This window comes from Myotis myotis, unplaced genomic scaffold (assembly GCF_014108235.1).
Source record: "Myotis myotis isolate mMyoMyo1 unplaced genomic scaffold, mMyoMyo1.p scaffold_m19_p_9, whole genome shotgun sequence".
NCBI lineage: Eukaryota > Metazoa > Chordata > Mammalia > Chiroptera > Vespertilionidae > Myotis > Myotis myotis.
Genome location: NW_023416401.1, coordinates 22,959,651 through 22,977,955, shown reverse-complemented (window position 1 = coordinate 22,977,955; position 18,305 = coordinate 22,959,651). Strand labels below are relative to the sequence as shown.

Genomic DNA, 18,305 nt, shown 5'->3' with positions numbered 1-18,305 from the left:
CTATGAACCAGGAGGTCATGGTTCAATTTCCGGTCGGGGCACATGCAGGAGGTAGCTGATCAATGATTTTCTCTCATTATTGATGTTTCTGTCTCTCTCTCTCCCTCCCCCTTCCTCTCTGAAATTAATTATATATATATATCTTTTAAAAAGAGACAAATGCTGTTAGCCACTTGTCATGATGCTGGACTGGCTCAGCCTTCCCAGCTTAAAAAATGTTCAAAGCACTCCCATTGACTTAGAATTAAACTCCCATTCTTACCTGGGGTCCACCGGATCTCAATTGAGCACCACCTCTCCCCATTTATGTCGCTCTCTCGCTCTCATTCTCTATGCTCTGGAGAGCCTTTCTTCAAGTTCTAGGACACATCAAGCTCTTCCCATCTCAGGGCCTCAGCACTCACCGTCCCTCAGCCTGGCACGTTCCTCTCCCAGCTTCTGCTCAGCACTTCATTTTCAGCTCAAGTGTGTCAATGGAGACCCGTGGGAACACACTTGGAGTTGAACAAGCTGGTTAGGAACTAAGGGACAGCTTGGGCAGAGGATGTTTGGAGGGACTCATAGAATGTGGGTGAGCTGTGTTAGGTGACTTAGGGCTTTGTTCCCAACTGGACAGTGGTAGGGAGAGGAATGATTGGGTATTTTAGTAAATCTTAACTCTAAGAAGGGAACACAAGATTGAGGCTATAGCTGTAAATATCAAAGAAAAAGCAGTCACTCATATTAGCCAGAGTAGATGTTTGGTCATTTATTTTTGGCTTGGGCAATGTTCATATTTTTGTCTGTGTTTGTATATGACTGCAGAGTGGCCAGGTTTGGGTCTGCTCCATCTTGATCTCGGAGTAGCCTTGTCTGATGCTGGCATCCTGTGAAATTGTCTGTGTTCAACTGGAGGGCACCAGGGTCCAGCTGTGACTGTTGTGTCAGCCCCCAGGAGCCAGGGGCTGCTCTTCTCCTTCTCATATGTCTTCTCTCAAACAGTCCTGCCCTCTTGACACCACCTAAAGTAGCCCATTGTCCCAAATCACAATCTGTCCCAGCACCCTGTTAATTGTCTTCACAGCACTTACTAGAAACCATTGCCTTGTGCATTTGTTTATCGTCTGCACCTTCCCACAACTAAAACATAAAATTCATGAGGTCGCCTGCCATGTCCATTGCTGTTATTTCTAGGACCCGGCACGGTGCCCAGTACCCGGATGGTCACTGTGGAAGGAAGGGAGGGAGGGAGAAGAGCAGACCCATTCAGTGCATATTACTCAGCGAGTCATTTCCTGTCTGGACATCACTTTATTGATCTGTAAAATGAGGTAATAATTTTTTTCATCAGATCCTTACAGATCTGACTTTCGAGGATTCTGTAAATAAGACATCCCTACATGCATCTTTTAGGTCAGAGAGAGAGAGAGAGAGAGAGAGAGAGAGAGAGAGAGAGAGAGAGAGATCATCTTAGAGAAGCAGCGCTGTTGAGTAGGAAACATTTTCACAGACAAGAGTGTGAAAATAGAGCTCAGTCCTCTAAGGAGAAGAGAACGGGAAAAGGAAAGCAGAGACTGATAATGGATGGAGATAATGAGATGGCAATTTTGGTTTCAAAAGAATGTGATTAGCTCCTAATGACTGCCACAATTCCCTGGTCAATCTACTGTAACCAGCCGCTGATGTAAAAATAATGCCCTCGCTGGCTTGCTTTGAAGATGGAGATGAGTCTCTCTCTCATACTTTTACCCCCTCGTATTTTTTTTTTCTTTCAAGAGATTATCCCCTATTAGATTGCAGCTCCCTAAAAAGGGAAATGGATGTGTGATCAAAGTATGCCAATTAGGGGATCCTTACAGCTCACTCCTGGGTGGGCGGCTCCCTTCGGCCTTGCCTCTTCTGCCTTTGTCACCATCCTCCTGGCCCCCAAGCTCCAAAGTATTCTTCAGCCCTGCCGGGGGGTGGGGGGGAGTAGAGGCCCTCAGGGCTGTGGCAGGGTCCTGCATGGTTTCCCACAGAGACGCCCCCTTTATCACAGGTGTTTTGTTTAGTTTGAGATTTTTCAAAAGCGATCTGCATGCTGGGTGCATCCTGAAAAGCATGGTCAGATGCTGAGAAGATGTCCAACTGCGTGTCATTCAAGGACTCCAGGGGTGGACAGGGACATTTATCAAATCCCTGCAGTGTCACGGTACAGAGGGTACTTGCTTATTCAGGAGGGGAGTGCCCAGGGAGCAGGGCAAAGGTCAGAATAAACAAAACACTGTCCAGTGGGTCCATCCGAAAGTGAGACAGGAAGCTTTATTGGGTAGTGAGCTGCCCATTGCTAAGGGTATCCAAGTAGCAGATGCTATAGATCAGCTTATCAGCTGCCTAGAAGGCAATTGTGGATAGAAACACAACCAGATGATATCCAGTCACTTGCCCCCTCTGAGATTCCAGGATCTCTGCCTTCTGCATGCACAGGAGCCACCTTACCCACTCATTGTTCCATCCATCTACCCATTCATTAATTTATTCAAAAGGGGTGATTCAAGCACATATGGAGTACAGAGCCACTCTTGGGTTCTGGAGTTACAGATGCTATTCTTTCCCTGGAGTAATCCATCACCTAGTTGGGAGACAATACATTCAAATTATTAGATGTAGAAGAGTCCCTCTAATAATACAAAAAAGTGCCTAAGTTGTTGAGGATGCAGTGGGGTGGTGGGAGGGTGAACGGGGAAGGTTTCAAAAAGGAGAAGATGCTTGAACTGGGTTTTGAAGGATATGTAGAAGTTTCCCAGGTAGACTCGGGTGGAAGAGAATTCCAGGCAGAGGGAACAGCACGTGTAAAGTCAGTCTCAGAAGTTTGAAACACCTGAAATTGTCTACAGTGTTGCATTTCATTCCTTATCATTGGAATATTAAAATAAGGGCAAGCACTGAGGCTGCAGAGGCGATGCAGGGTGAAGTCATTAAGGACCTTATATTAAAGACTTTAGAACTTACCCTGAAGACCATGGCACGGGGAGTAACTGGGTCCTATTCACATTTTAGAAAGATCTCTCTGATTACAGTGGAGAGTGGATTGGAGGGGACAGATCCAAAGCAAGAGAAACCAGTGAGGAGACCCATGGGAAAGTATTTCTCCAGGTAAATTCACTTTTTGCAAGAATCATGGCTGCACGTTAGACTCACCCATGAGCTTTAAACATAACCAATGCTTGCGTCTCATCCCCAGAGTCTGATTTCATTGGTCTGGGCTAGGGCCATGGCTTTGGGAGTTTTAAAGCTCCCCCAGATTATGTTACTGTGTAGCCATAACAAAACCTTACGTGAACTGTAACCCGAACCCTGGTACATAGCAGGTACCCAACAGATATTTCCCCCAGAAAATTAGTGTGTAAACATTCAGAGTGCCCGCTTCTTGTCTTCATGCCACTTTGGTGGGTATCCTTGGGTATACAGTTGGCTTTTGTCACAGAGGGTTTCAGATAGGAAATCACCACCAGAATATAAGCTGAAACATTGAGAAGTTCAGTGCTGCCACTGAGACCAGCCTGCCATACCCGTGCAGAGAGCCAGGAATACTAAGTTGACCTGGCAAGTTCCCCGAAACAGATGTTGCCACCAGGCTACGGTGGGAGGGTGAGACCAAGGCCTGGAATCTGAGTTCTAAGAGTTCCATGCAAAAGCAAGAGCCATTTGCAGTCTAGAGATGGCCTGTGCTGATGGCAAGAGGGATGCAGGGTGGTGGTCACCTCGAGTGAGGAGCAAAAAGAGGATGAGGGAGAGGAAGAGGGCAGGGGAGGCAAGCCCTCCATCAGTAAAATAAGCATGTTACTGTCTCCATGGCACTTTTCTCATACTCAGATTTAAGGCAGAGATTGGTGCCCAGAGCCACACTGCTATTTTGCTTCTCCCCCAGGATGTCTGTCTAAAGGTTTCAGACACACAACAAAGTTGTGATCCCCTGATAGCTGGGAAGGCACTCCATTACCCCAACCTAAAACCCTGGGGAAGCTAAATTGAAGAACATAACTTAGCTCAGGACGCCCAGGCAGGGACCTCCCACCTCATCTCCATTCCATCTGGAATGGGCATCAATTCTACCTACCCAACTGCTGCGTAGTTGAGGATCATGGCCATCCTTCTAGAACAGTGATTCTCAACCTTCCTAATGCCGCGACCCTTTAATACAGTTCCTCATGTTGTGGTGACCCCCAATTTCATTGTTACAAAGTGGACATAAGTAAAGCATAGTGATTAATCACAAAAACAATATGTAATTATATATGTGTTTTTCCGATGGTCTTAGGCGACCCCTGTGAAAGGGTTGTTCGACCCCCAAAGGGGTCGCGACCCACAGGTTGAGAACCACTGTTCTAGCACAAAAGTCAGCAAATGACAGCCATAGGCTAAATCAACACCTGTGTTTGTGAATATAGTTTTATTGGAATAAAGCCATGCCCATTGTTTGCACTCTGTCTGCAAGTGCTTTCACTCTACGACAGTGGAGCTGAGTAGGAGTAATTACAACAGAACCCAAGCCGTGTACTATCTGGCCCATTATAGAAAAAATTTGCCAACCTCCGCTCTAAAAATGACCCAGCCAAGCTGGCTTAACACATGGGAGACTAGAAGCAAGAAAGGGGGCATCATGCATGGGCTGGGCTTCTTATAGTCAGTGGTCCTGCCTGTCTGTCAAACATGGCCCGCTGAATGGCTGAATTTCTGACCAAGCAGGATACAGATTCCTCCTTGCTCAGGATGGACCTAGCAAGGAATAGATAAGCAAAGGCAAGGCTGGTGTATTGAGGTGCATGGGTGCTCCTTTGCCCTGCATTACTAACAAGGACCTGTGTAGACTGAAGATACTGCAAATTCCATCCCAGAAGCAGCGCAAGGGCCACAAGCAGGGGTGGGAACACTAGTCCAAGTGTTGCCCAACCTTCATGCTTCTTAGCTTCACTAAAGCTGTCCCTGCTCCCTTAAATGCCCAGCTTCCTTCTCTTTGAGATAATTAACTATACCAGTGATGGCGAACCTTTTGAGCTTGGCGTGTCAGCATTTTGAAAAACCCTAACTTACCTCTGGTGCCGTGTCACATATAGAAGTTTTTTGATATTTGCAACCATGGTAAAACAAAGACTTATATTTTGATATTTATTTTATATATTTAAATGCCATTTAACAAAAAAAAAATCAGCCAAAAAAAATGAGTTTGTGTGTCACCTCTGACACGCGTGTCATAGGTTCGCCATCATTGAACTATACCCTCCCTGTGTTTCCATAACACTTGGCTCATAACTCTGTTCACTCATTCCATTTGGTCGTTTACTTGTCTTTCTCCTCTTAAACTTACAACTCCCATCTCTTTCCACCCCCTCTTTGTCCAACTTCCTGCTCAACATCTTCGCTTGGGTGTCGAATAGTCATCTCAAACGTGGCCGTCGCTGCTACTGTTGTTCTTATTGTTTTGAACATGTTAAGAAGCACATAGTATTCAGCAAGGGGTAGGCACTGTTCTAAGCCCTTTATGTACCCAAAACACACTTATTTCGTGCCTCCCAATCCTGTTTCTCCCTAGCTGTTTCTTCTCCATCTCGGTGACTGTCATGGCTCTCCACTCAGTTCTCCGAGCCAACAGCCTGGGCCTCAGCCTTCATCCCTCTCTCCTTCACAGTCCACGTCCTCAGTGGATATGTTGGTGACCTGCCCATATCCCCTCCACACAGTGTCCCCAGTGCCTGCCTCCTGGAAACACCTGTGACTTTTTGCCTGAGGACTTCCTCAGCACAAAAGAATGTGCGCACCCTGCCTACGGAGCACAGCAGAGCGTTAAGGGAGTTTCTAAGAGCCGTCCTCAACGATGATAGATGGAAATTGGTGGGTAAACACCCCAACTCCCTTCTCCCCCTGGTAGGAGAATGAAATGGGCCCGTGGCATTAAGCCCTAGGCACACAGTGGTAACCTGTTCATTGATGTACCCTGTGTTGACTTTCTTCCCTTGATTGGCTCACTTCCCAGACTCTTACAACCATGCTTCTAAGGACTGCCTCCCAAATAGACTCTCATATTCAGATCCTTGTTTCTTGCAAAAGCAGTGAGTCTGCTCCTGAACCAAAACCTATAAACTTCAACTGAAAATATTCAGTTCTCACTGCATCCACTGCCACCATCCCGGTACAAGGGCCCAAAGTACCATCATCTCTTACCTGGTCTATTGCAACAACTTCTTAATTGATCTCCCTGAGTGGGTATTTCATATGTGAGCCAGAGTGTACTTTGTAAAACATAAATCATATCTGGTAACTCCCCTGCTCAAAACCCTCTGATGGTTTCCCATTACACTTAGAGTAACACCCAGCTGGTTACCAGTGACTGCAGTGCCCCCTCTAATCCTAACTCTCCCAGCCTCTCCGGTGCTCCTGTCACTGCTCTCCCTGCCTCATCCTTGATTGTGGTCCTTGGTTATCACCTTTGCATCTACTGTTCCCTCTGCCTAGAAAGTGCTTCCTACATTTCTTGGCATGAGTGGCTTTTCACATCATAGCTTAGATGTTACCTTCTCAGAGAAGCCCTCCCAGACTGTGTAATCTGGAACAATCCTCATCCTCTATACTATCCCTTCTCCAAGCTTCATTTTCTTCATGACGTTTTCCACCATCTAAACTTACATGTTTTCTGGTTCATTTGGTACACCTCCCAGTGGACTGGAAGCTCAAGGGGCACTTAGTTTATTTCTCTGTGTCCCAAGTACGTAGAACAGTGCCAAACACATATTAGGGACACAATAAATATCTGTCGAATGAATGAATGAATGAATGAATGAATGACTCCCCTGTTGGACCAGATTTGGGCTCATAGCACACAGAAGACCTCAGTAGCATTTGAGCCAATGAAGGAGGAAATAAGGCCGTGGAGAGGCCCAGTCTATGTTCTCCCCAGGCCCCTTCCACCACCACACAGCCCTTTATGCTGAGTGACCCACTACAGCAGGTGCTGTTTCCCCACTGGTTCTTCTTCACCTGCATAGTGCTTCGATCTCTGGCCATCCTAACCACTCTGTCCTTCCTTTGTAGGCCTTACCAGAGGGGCAGACTGCTTCATGGGACACAGCCAAGGAGGATGAAAATCGCAATAAGAACCGATATGGAAACATCATATCCTGTAAGTGCCCTTCTGGGAGGTCCCAGGCTTTGGAAACCAAACCATTACTATTATTTACCTAGAGTTTGTTGTCAAGTTATCCTTGGTGTTTCCAGCTTTGGGTCAACATGCCAAGCTGGGAGCTGTATTTCAGCCTGGGTGACAGAGCATGGCTGACCTCAGGCCCAGGAGGCAGGTGGGAAGCTGGGTCCAAGCAGAGTAGATCCAGAAAGCCTCTGGAAGCTGCGTCTGGCCTGGCATTGCCCATTGCTCAAGAATTGCTCAGGTTGGGAAGGAAGCCCAGGCAAAGGAATCCTTCCTGTTCCCAGCAGTTCTTCTAGTGCAGAGTACCACCTTATAAGTCACTCAGGGTACCAGCAAGATCCAGGCCGTGAGGGAGGGGCTGAGGACACCCAGGTGAGAGAATAGTCCTCCTCTCAGAAGGCAGAGTCCCAACCAAGGATTGATGCCCGGAAGGAGCCAGAAGCTCTGAGCTTAGGGCATCATGACTTCTGCCAGACCCACCGCCAGTGGGGCAGAGGCTCTAAGGTGAGTGCCTGCTGCTCAGGGCTGCATTGGCACAGGCATTTGTTGTCACTGAGCCTGCAGGGGGCAGGCATGTTTTGCGTGGAGCTCAGGGAGGCATGGAAGGACATTGCTTTGCTTGGCAATGAGCTCCAGGCAGCCCTGACGGGATGTGGTGCAGAGCGGCTGGAGCCTCTGCAGAAAAAAACTGCCTGGCTTCTGTCCCGGCTCTGGGACCCGGAGCAGGTTTCCTGGCTGCTCCGAGCTTCACTTCCTCACCTTTAAAGTGACGATAATAACAGAGATAGGGTCATTGAAAGAAGCTACATAGAACCCTTGGCCTTAGTGCCTATCATCATCCTCCTCATAGCTTGGAGTTCACTTTCTCAGAGTCACGGATAAGCAGTGTGGATGGATAAGCAGTGTGGTGGATGTATCATCCCACCACATTTTAACCAGAATTCACTGACTACCCATGTGGCTCATGGAATAAGCCAGTTGGGGAGGGAGGCATGATCAGATGTCCATTTTGGAAAGATCTATCGGGTAGATGATTGGGAGGGTAGATTAGATTGGGAGAGGCAGGAAACAGAGGAACCAGTCAAGAAACAACTGCACTGGTCCCAGCAAGGGATGGTGAGGCCTGAACAAAGTCAGTAACAATGCTTGTGTGTGACGGTACATGGTGGAGTTCCTAGAGAAGAGGGAGAGAGACAGGCTTCCATATAACTAAATATCAGGTCACACACAAGTATGGTCACTGTCAAACATTGGTGTGTGCAGCCTTCCACGCAACAGGTACAGAGAGGACAAAGTTACCTCGTGCAAAGTGCTGAGTACATATCTCATTAGAACAGAAGTCTGCAGCAGCCTTTGCCTGCCACGGTGTAGCTCACCTGGACCTTTGACATCTCACCAAGGTGCATAGCATTCCTTAGTCCCAGCTCTCAGGGTAACCCAGCTCATCCAAAAAGAAAAAGAAAAAAAAGATCATGAAGAACAGATTATTTCTAGCACAGCTCAGTGTTTTGTTAACTGTCTAGACATTGCCTAAGAAAAAGCTTGGTGAGAGAAAAGCATAAGATACAGGCAGCTTGTTGAGGAAGAAGGAGGCAGAAGTTTCAGCTTAGCTGTTTCCTGTGCTGATTTAGGAATGGGCTATGAATGGCAGAACTAATCAAAAACATTTGTAATTTGTCTGTTGGATGATAGTAATGCAGACAGCAAGATTTCTTGCAAGCGAAGCATTGGGAAGAGACATTCAAACAATCAGGAAATGTGTGTTGAGACCTATGATGTGTGGGCATCCTATGAGCCAGGCCCTGTGGGACCCTGGGCCTCTGCTCCCAGGGGGCTCCCATTTGGGGCACACGTGGCTGCTCACTCCAACCATCCTCTGCTTGAGGACTGAGCCCTAAAATACCTGGTCACATGTCTGTTGCCCCTATTAGATTGTGAGTCCAGATATGGTCACTAAATTATAGGCTGTGAGACATTATGTGATCACTCTAAGCTTTAATCTTCTGTCTGTGAAATGGGTACAAGGATGTTTTCCTCCCAGAGGTGTTGTGCAGATAAGAAAAAATAGATGACTAGTGCACAGACAAGAGACCCTGCCTTCCTGAGAGACAGGGATACCCAGGCTAGGTCAGGTATCAGGGCCAAAGCCTGTGGGGGCCAAGGATGAGGGGCCACGCAAAGCTATGTATCTCTCCAGACCCCACTGCTCACCCTCTGCTCTCAGCGCCTTTGCCCACGCCATCACCAGCTCTCCCCTGGTCTCTGCCCTGCCTCCTTCTTGGTTGCTTCATATCCATTTTTGTCCCCAACTGTCTACCTATCTGATCCTGACAGAAGCCAGAGGGACCTGAATTGGATCATGTCATCTTCCTACTGAAAACTTTGCCCTTTGCTCATGAACACGCCTTGTCCAGAGTCTCTTAGCCGCCTCTCAGGTCTCGTTTCCCACTGTGTCCTCTTCATAATGGTCTCTACAAGCTACACTGGCCTTCCTTCAGCCCCTGGAGCTTTCCAGGATCATCTATGCCATAGGGCCTTGCACATTTGTTCTCTCTATCAAAGTGCCTTTTCCTCCTCTCTTCTACTAATTCTACTTTTTCTTTAGATCTTAGCTAGGTCGCCACTTCCTCAGGGAATCCTTCAGATCTTCTGAATATGCACACAACCCCATTATTCACTCCTAGAGCACTTTTCCTTAACTCTCCTCATCATTGTGGTGCTGGAGGCATTTGCATGACTCTCAGTTGACTGCCTGACTCCCTCACAAAAGTAGATGCTCTGTGACAGCAGGACCACGACTGTCTTGTGCCTCTGTGTCCCCAAAACTGACATATAGTTGGTGCTCAGTAAATAGGAATGAATGCTGGGAAACACAGATTCTCCGCAAGACCCCACAGGCCTTGAACCTTGGGTCTCTCCCTCTGGCTTCCCAAATAAAATAGAGAACACTCAAAAAGATGGATGGAGGAAGGCAGGATCAAGATGATACTTGGAGACGTCCAAGTAATGTCTCTTAGTGATGAAGAGGGCAGTGAACCTAAATGAGCAGAACAGGGGCTGGATCCCAGGCAGCAGGGAGAACAACGAAGGGGTTAGACTTCTGCCACTGGGGTGCAGAAGGTGCTGAGCCCCACCCACACCCCACGGCCTCACCACCTCCCTGTGCAGTGACGCCAGCTGGCAGTATCAGCATCCAGGGCCAGGATGAGGGTAAGGTGGGTGAGACACCCAGTCTGCAACATTCAAGGAGGTTCCTCCCTCTCAGCCCTTGACCCTGCACCTGCACAACCCTGAGAGCAAGCGCCTCCCTTGCTTCGCCCTCATCCTGCCCTCATGTCTGCGTCTCTTTGCCTGAGGACTTTCTCCAAAGCTGGGCAGGATGCTCTGTCCACGCACAAGGCAGGTTCCCCCTGGACCAGGAAATAGCCGAGCTCCTCACCTGGGTGTGTATTTCACACCTTTTCCTAAATCCCTGGGGAGGTGGCTGCAGTTGCCCACGGAAGGAATGGCCTTGAAAACACACTCTCTCTGGGTGGCCTTCTCTTACCTGTCTCCCTGCCCCCTTTCCCGGGGTGACCCCTCTCCTCCTATGTCAACTCCTCGCACTGCAATCCTCATCTTACATCTACTTCTGGGGAAACCCAGACTGAGGCAGAGGGAATTCATACACACCTCATGACACCACCTGGCTGGGCTTAAATAAACCCGAGTCTCCTTTCTAGTTTAAGGGTCCATGATTCTGCAACAAATCAGGGCTGAAGCAGGGACAGTGCCAAGGTAACCAGTGGGTTCTAAAGCCGTGCAAGACCTACAGGGAACCTAGGAAGAAAAGAGAAGTCCTGGAGTTGCCATGTGAACGGTAAAGAGAAACAGCCTGAGGGACAGAAAGTCTTCCTGCCCTTGGAGGTGTCCCTCCCGAAAGCGAAGTCTGCCCGGGCTTGATAATTAGAACTATCCCTGGCACAAGAGGAAAACCAGGAGTGATTAGCATCTTAAGGAAGCCAGAGGGGCTGGAGTGGAGGACAAGGAACAGGCCGGGAGAATGGAAAGATTAGCAGGAAAGAGAAGGGGACAGGGCACCACCTGCAAATGAAACAATGAAAGAGAAACCTTGGCCAAATAAGCCCTTTCTTCCACAGGATTCTGTTTAGAAGTTAGTAATGGAGACCGTGGGGTTTCCAGGGCCTGGGGATGAAAAGGAAGTGAAAGGGAAGGAAATGAATGGGGAAAACGGAACAGAGGGCTCTTTGCTTTCAAGTAGCTCTGGGCTTCGGGGGCTGTGAACAAGAGGAAATTTTAAGAACACCAGAGCATTCCCCATGGGGCAGTTCTAGAACAGGAAATTACACCCAGGAGAGGAAGTGATCTTGGGGGGTTGCAGATTTTACAAAATTAGGCTTCCCTTCCGGAATCAGGCAGGGTCCCAACAGGAAACAGATGGGACCCTCAAATAAGGGGGTTTGGGGGGGAGAAACTAAGATGGCGGTATAGATAAACACCGGGAAATTGCTGCTTCCCACAACAATCGATAAATGCATCAAAAACACAAGGTGGACATCATCCAGAACTACAGGAGGGCTGGCTGAGTGTAAATTCTACAACTAGAAGGAAAGAAAAGCACACTGCGAGCGGGAGGAGCTGCGGAGGTGGAGTGCAGAGGTACGGGGGCTCGCACGCGGAAAGGGTCTGGCACCTGAGGACGCGGCTGTCTTTTTGAATCAGGAGGGAGAAACAAGCTCCCGACGGCTCTGAAATCCGGTTCCGGGAAGTCTCTGGGGACCCAGGACTCATACGGGGAGATACTGGACTGTCTGGCAGCGGGCGAGCTTGAGAGCGGCTTTCCCTCAGAGGTGCTTGCAGCCATTGCCGGGACACTGGGACTCGCGACTCCTTAGGGCAGGGCCGCCATAGCTGCTTTCTCCGCCCTTTGATTTCTTGAGACCCCGCCCCGCCCAGGCTGCGGCAGAGGCTTTTGCATATGAATGCCCCGGCCATTTGCAACCTGTAATTACCTAACCACAGCCGGGCCAGATAGACCCAGAGCTTCCAAGAGAAGGCCCAAGGCCCCACAGCGGCTTGCATTCCTACACAGCTGAGCATCATCAGGGTACTTCCAAACTCCAAAAAAAAGGAAGGGGAATCTGCAGTTCTCTTCGTAGTTCCTGCTGTGTAACCTCAGGCAGAGGCTAAATTAGCACCTCCTTAGATCCAAGAGCCACTGTACCCAGTGGTCAGAGGGGAACCATCCAGATCACAACTCCTCAGATCCATAAGGGACACACTCAGGGTGCAGTCTCAGTGAGCACCAAAGCCCCACTGAAGCAAGTCTTGCCTCAGAAGGGTGTCTCCAGCACAGAAGTTCTCCCACTGCAGACACAGCTGATTCTCGCTGCCAATTGCCCTGGAGGTCAATTCCTCCCAGTGATCCTACAACAACCAAGGCATAGCTACAACAAGACTGTGCACAAAGCCCACGAGGGGGTGCACCAAGAGTGTCCACCTCAGGTAACTGGGGAGGCTGAGCCACTGGGCCCTACAGGACACCTAGCACACAAAGCCACTCTATCAACACAGGGAAGCAGCCAAAATGCAGAGACAAAGAAACAGGTCACAAATGGCAGAAATGGAGGAAAGCAAACGACTGGATATAGAGTTCAAGGCCACGTTTATAAGGTTTTTCAAGAATTTTATGGAAACCGCCGATAAATTTAATGAGTCCCTCAATAAGTATAGTGAGACCATGGAGGACATGAAAAAGGACCAACTAGAAATTAAGCATACACTGACTGAAATAAAGAATAATATACGGAGATCCAACAGCAGACAAGAGGATCCCAAAAATCAAGTCAAAGATTTGAAATACAAAGAAACAAAAAATACCCAACTGAAAAAGAAAAAAGAAAAGAGATTCCAAAAATATGAAGATAGTGTAAGGAGCCTCTGGGACAACTTCAAGCGTACCAACATCAGAATTATAGGGGTACCAGAAGAAGAGAGAGGGCAAGATATTGAAAACCTATTTGAAGAAATAATGACAGAAAACTTCCCCCACCTGGTGAAAGAAATAGACTTCCAAGTCCAGGAAGCGCAGAGAACCCCAAACAAAAGGAATCCAAAGAGGACCACACCAAGACACATCATAATTAAAATGCCAAGAGCAAAAGACAAAGAGAGAATCTTAAAAGCAGCAAGAGAAAGACAGTCAGTTACCTACAAGGGAGTACCCATACGACTGTCAGCTGATTTCTCAACAGAAACCATGCAGGCCAGAAGGGAGTGGCAAGAAATATTCAAAGTGATGAATAGCATGAACCTGCAACCAAGATTACTTTATCCAGCAAAGCTATCATTCAGAATAGAAGGTCAGAGAAAGAGCTTCACGGATAAGAAAAAGCTAAAGGAGTTCATCACCACCAAACCAGCATTATATGAAATGCTGAAAGGTATTCTTTAAGAAGAGGAAGAAGAAAAAGGAACTCTTACCATTTGCCACAGCATGGATGGAACTGGAGAGCAGATAAATACCACATGATCTCACTCATTTGTGGAATATAATGAACAACATAAACTGATGAACAAGGACTGATCCAGAGACGGAGAGGCATTGATTGGACTGTCGGGTTTTGGAGGGAGGGTAGGGGAGGGTGGGGGTAAGGGGGAAAGATCAACCAAAGGACTTACATGCAGGCATATAGGCCTAACCAATGGACACGGACAACGGGGGGGGGGGCGTGGTGAGGGCATGAGCGGGGGGTGGGGTAGAGGGTAACATGGGGACAAGGACACATATGTAATATCTTAATCAATAAAAATATATTTTTAAAAAAAGAAAAAAAATCGTTTAAAGGTGGAAAAAAAAAAATAAGGGGGTTTGGGGAGACTTAATGACGTGAGTTTTTACAACGGTGCGCGCTAGGTTCAGGGAGACGCGGAAACAGTGAAGCACCCTGGGGCCAATACTACACACAGGCCAGAGGACTCAGCAAGGAGAGGCGACCAGGTCCCAGAGAAGCATGACTCGATCGTGTGCATGGGGACCCACCAAGGGAGCAGAAGGAGGAAGTACCTTGATGCACACCTTTCTCTTTGTCCCACCTGCTGCCTGTGCTTTCCATTGGCTAAACCCCACCAGGAGCCAGAGGACAAGGAATCAGCAGACTGCATCCAGTGCCTCCCATAGTGTGGGCCCCACAGCAGCAGCACCGGCGTCACCTGGAAATGCTCGTTCTTGGGCCCCACCCAGACCTCCTGAATCAAATCCTGGGGGGAGGCCCAGCCAGCTGTGTTTCTCAAAGCTCTCCAGGTGACACAGATGCCCGTTCATGTTTGAGAACCTCCGACCTTGTCCACAGCCTCCCGGACTAGAGAACCAGGTGCCAGTACTTTTTCTAGGCTTATTTTCTCCTAAGTCAACACAATCCCCTGGGCTCAGCTGGACTTGAGTATTGGATGTGGGTCAGGCAGACCGGAAGCTGGTCTCAATTCCACCCTTTACCTCATTCATGACCTTCCACACGGGCACTTCCTCTCTCTGACACTCAGTGTCTCATCTCTCAATGCCAAGGTGAATAAATATTGAATCTGCTGTGCAGACTGTAATCCTAGACGAGACTTAGTCTCAGCCCTTTGAATTCACAGGCAAGGAGCAATGGTCCAGAGGTCAGCAGGGTCACACAGGGCGTCTGTAGGGCAGCCACGACCAGGGCTCTGGTCATGGGCTGCCTGGACACCTCATGCTGCCTGCCCAGGGTCCCTCTGCATCGAGGCACATCATGCTTTGGGGGAGGGGAAGAACGTACTAAGGCTCGACCTCGGAACAGATGGCAACCTGGGACCAGCTCTTCAGAGAAGCTGTCCTCACTTCCCAGGGAGGAACTCAGGATCCAAACAGACCCAAGAGCCTTTCATCCCAGCAGATTTCTCTGCTGGTTTCTGGGGAATCGAGCTGGGGTGACAAGATGGAGGCTTCGTTCAGTGCTCTCAACCCTTTTGTTGGTTTGTTGTTGTTATTTTATGGTCTCCGAGGGTGGCGCTGGCCTGGGCTCGACAGACCCTGGTGCTCTGCACTGGCGCCTCTCCGCCTGCTTGCAGGGCCGGCCAGGACTGCCAGGATATTGTGTCCCCAGGATCAGTCCCCAACCGATGACTTGGGGTGAGTGTATAAGTTCCCCAGCTCCCTCTCCAGAGTCTGATGCCCAGAGGGTTGTGTTCTGCACTCTCTCCCAGTGTTCCTGGAAGGACCACGTCCAGGTGCCTACAGTGGTCACTGCTGGATGACTCACCCATATCGGCTTCCTTCCTTTCTCCCTCTCACTTCCCATCTCCCAGTGTTTCCTGGGATCACCTCCCAAATCAACTCCGTGCACTCAAATCCTTGCCTCAGATTCTGTTTCTGAAGGAATTCAAGTACAAAGCCTCTTTCTTGAAAGTTTCCCTCGTGGGGTAAGGCTTGGCCTGCTTAGGCGGAAACGGGAAGCTCATCAGATGGGCCCTGTCCCTCTAACAGTCTAGCTCAGGGGTGGACAAACTTTCTGACTCGAGGGCCACAATGGGTTCTTAAACTGGACCGGAGGGCCAGGACAAAAGCATGGATGGAGTGTTTGTGTGAACTAATATAAATTCAAAGTAAACATCATTACATAAAAGGGTACGGTCTTTTTTTTTTTAGTTTTATTCATTTCAAACGGGCCAGATCCGGCCCGCGGGCCATAGTTTGCCCACGCTGGTCTAGCTGCTGCCCCAGAGGGCCCTGCAGGGGGAGCTGCCCAGCCTCAGCCACCATGGAATTGCTGGGCCAGGGAGGTGCATGAATGTTCCTGTTTCGCTCTCCTCCCCACGCCACATCTCTTGATGATGGTAATTCAATCGAGACTAAATGTGCAGACCTTTCGCTTCAATGAGGTTCCCCAGGCAGCCTCGGCGGAATCCTCTGCCCCCCCTCCATCCACTCATGCAAGAGGACGCATTAACATTTCCAGTTCTTCTGGAAAATGATTTTTCGGCTCCACTGTTCATCGTAATGAGCCAAATCTCTTTCCTCTGACAAATCGCACCTTTTCTTTACCCTCCTCAGTGCCCAGGAGACAGGAAGAAGGAGCGTCAGGTACCCAAGGACAGTCTCTCCCAGCCCCACCCCCGGAAGTGACCCTCTGTTTGAGCGGATGTGACTTGAGAAGAGTGACTCATTGGGCTACCTTTGCTGAGGGGGGAAGAGGCTATTTGCTTTGAGAGGTAGAACTGTGCAAAAGAGGAAACTGAGCCCAATCCGTGGGCGTGTGTGGGGACACAGTGGCTGGGACAGAGTTGGGGTGAGAACTGGCCTGGAAGAGGTGTGGAGGAATGGGTCTTGGGGTTCCAGGAGGGGGAGGGACCCCGCACTCTACAAGAAAGCTTTCACCCTTGTGCCTTCACCGGAGTTAAACTTCCAGGAGCCTGAGGTTCTCATTCATAAAACAGGGTGATGACATATATCCCACAGGGTGACAATGAGAAGCTAATGGCATAGCATCCATAGGCTTCTAGAGTAGTGCCTGGAACATCTCACTCCACAGAGGTAAAGACATTCCTGGACCTCACACCTCGCACAGGTAGGTTCTGGTCTCACGGCCCAGTTCCAGTAAGAACTGTTGGTCTTTTCCTGGACAAATGGAAGTGAATGGCCAGGGCACCTCTGTGCTAAATAACTGGACATTGGTCTGAGCATTCAACCCCGAGTGGGACCAGAATCTCCTGCAGGACTCATTAACACACAGATGGCTGGGCCCTGCCTCAGAGTTTCTCGTTCAGCGGGTCTGGACTGCGACTCAAGAATTTTCATTTCTAGCATGTTTCCAGATGTTGATACTATTGATCCAGGGACTATATTGTGAAAACCACTGTTCTAGAATAATAGTAAAACTGAATGTATACATTTATACTGATGTCTTACACCACTCCAGGTGTTCTTATACGTCTCCTCTTGTACCTCTGCTAAAGTAGATGTGATTCTGATGTTATAATTGGGTAAACTGAGGCTCAGGGAAGGTGCATAACTTGCCCCGGGTGATACGGTTAGTGTGTGACAGACCTGGGGTCTGCCTCCAGAGCCACCCAACCCCTTGCCTCTCTCCTACTGGACACAAGAATCGGCTGCCAATTTTAGGACAGGACAGGCTGGGTCTGCAGGCGGTGTGAGGGGTTTGCTGTGGGGAGAGGACGAATTTGAGCACAGGATCCAGGCACACTCTGCCAGCCTTGTGTACAGGAAAAAGCGTGGGGTCCCTAAAATCACCTTCTGCCATTGTTACTGACTTTGTTCAGATCAACAGATAGGTGCCTTGTCCTTGTCCTTCAGGAGGGAGATGGGGCAGCGGGCAGTGTTTCAGAATGGCTGAAACAAGGGGCCTGTCCCTCTCTCATTCTCAGCCTTTCAGACACAAATATGAATTCGTTTATTGGACAGATAATAATTGAGCACCTGCTCTGTGGCCCACACTATAGTAAGTAGGGTGCCCTTCCTTAAGTAGGGCCTGGGGAGAGCCACGGGTTAGTCAGTCCCAGAAATAGAACTGCTTGAGAGCTGGGAAGGAAAGTATTAGTACCGGGAGCTTTCAGGGTCTGGGAGGAGAGATCACAGAAGACTTCCTGCGGAAAGGACATTGAGCTGAGGAATGAGATGTCGCCAGCCTTATGGGGCTGGGGGTGTTCCTCTACCTGTGCAAAGGCCCTGAGGTCCGCAGACATCAGGCATTTGAGCAGCTGAAAGAAGGCTGGTTACCAGAGTAGTGTGTGGGGAGCAGCGCATGAGGCTGCACTGGGAAGGGGGTCCCACACCTTCAGATCAGACAAGGCATGTGCGTGTAGTAAGGCTTTCTTCTCTGTCCGTGGTGTCCTGGAGCCGGGTCACGCCAGCTTGCAAGAACAGATTGTTACATTTTCAGGAATTTTGTGAGCTAGGGGAGGCCACGTTGGTAGCTTGCGATCAGTTATGACCGGAGTATTTATAGCACAGAAATCGGTAGCCGTTGCCGCTCAGGGCCTTTTTCTCCTCAGAGAGCTGTTTGTTAAACATTTGCCAACAGACCGTGTGTCTCTGTCCTGAAACTACCAGGAATAGATCTATTCCCAAGGGATGATGTTTCTGTGCCTCTGGATTTGTGTTTGAGGA

The 18,305-nt window shown here is 49.0% G+C and overlaps 1 protein-coding gene across 1 annotated transcript in view; it reads left to right on the top strand.

Moving 5' to 3' along the window:
- PTPRT (protein tyrosine phosphatase receptor type T) overlaps positions 1 to 18,305 on the top strand; it is a 682,122-nt gene that overhangs the window by 612,097 nt on the left and 51,720 nt on the right. The window contains exon 17 of the mRNA XM_036323307.1: positions 7,048 to 7,135. Coding sequence (XP_036179200.1) covers positions 7,048 to 7,135 — 88 coding nt within the window. The remainder of the gene's footprint in view (positions 1 to 7,047; positions 7,136 to 18,305) is intronic.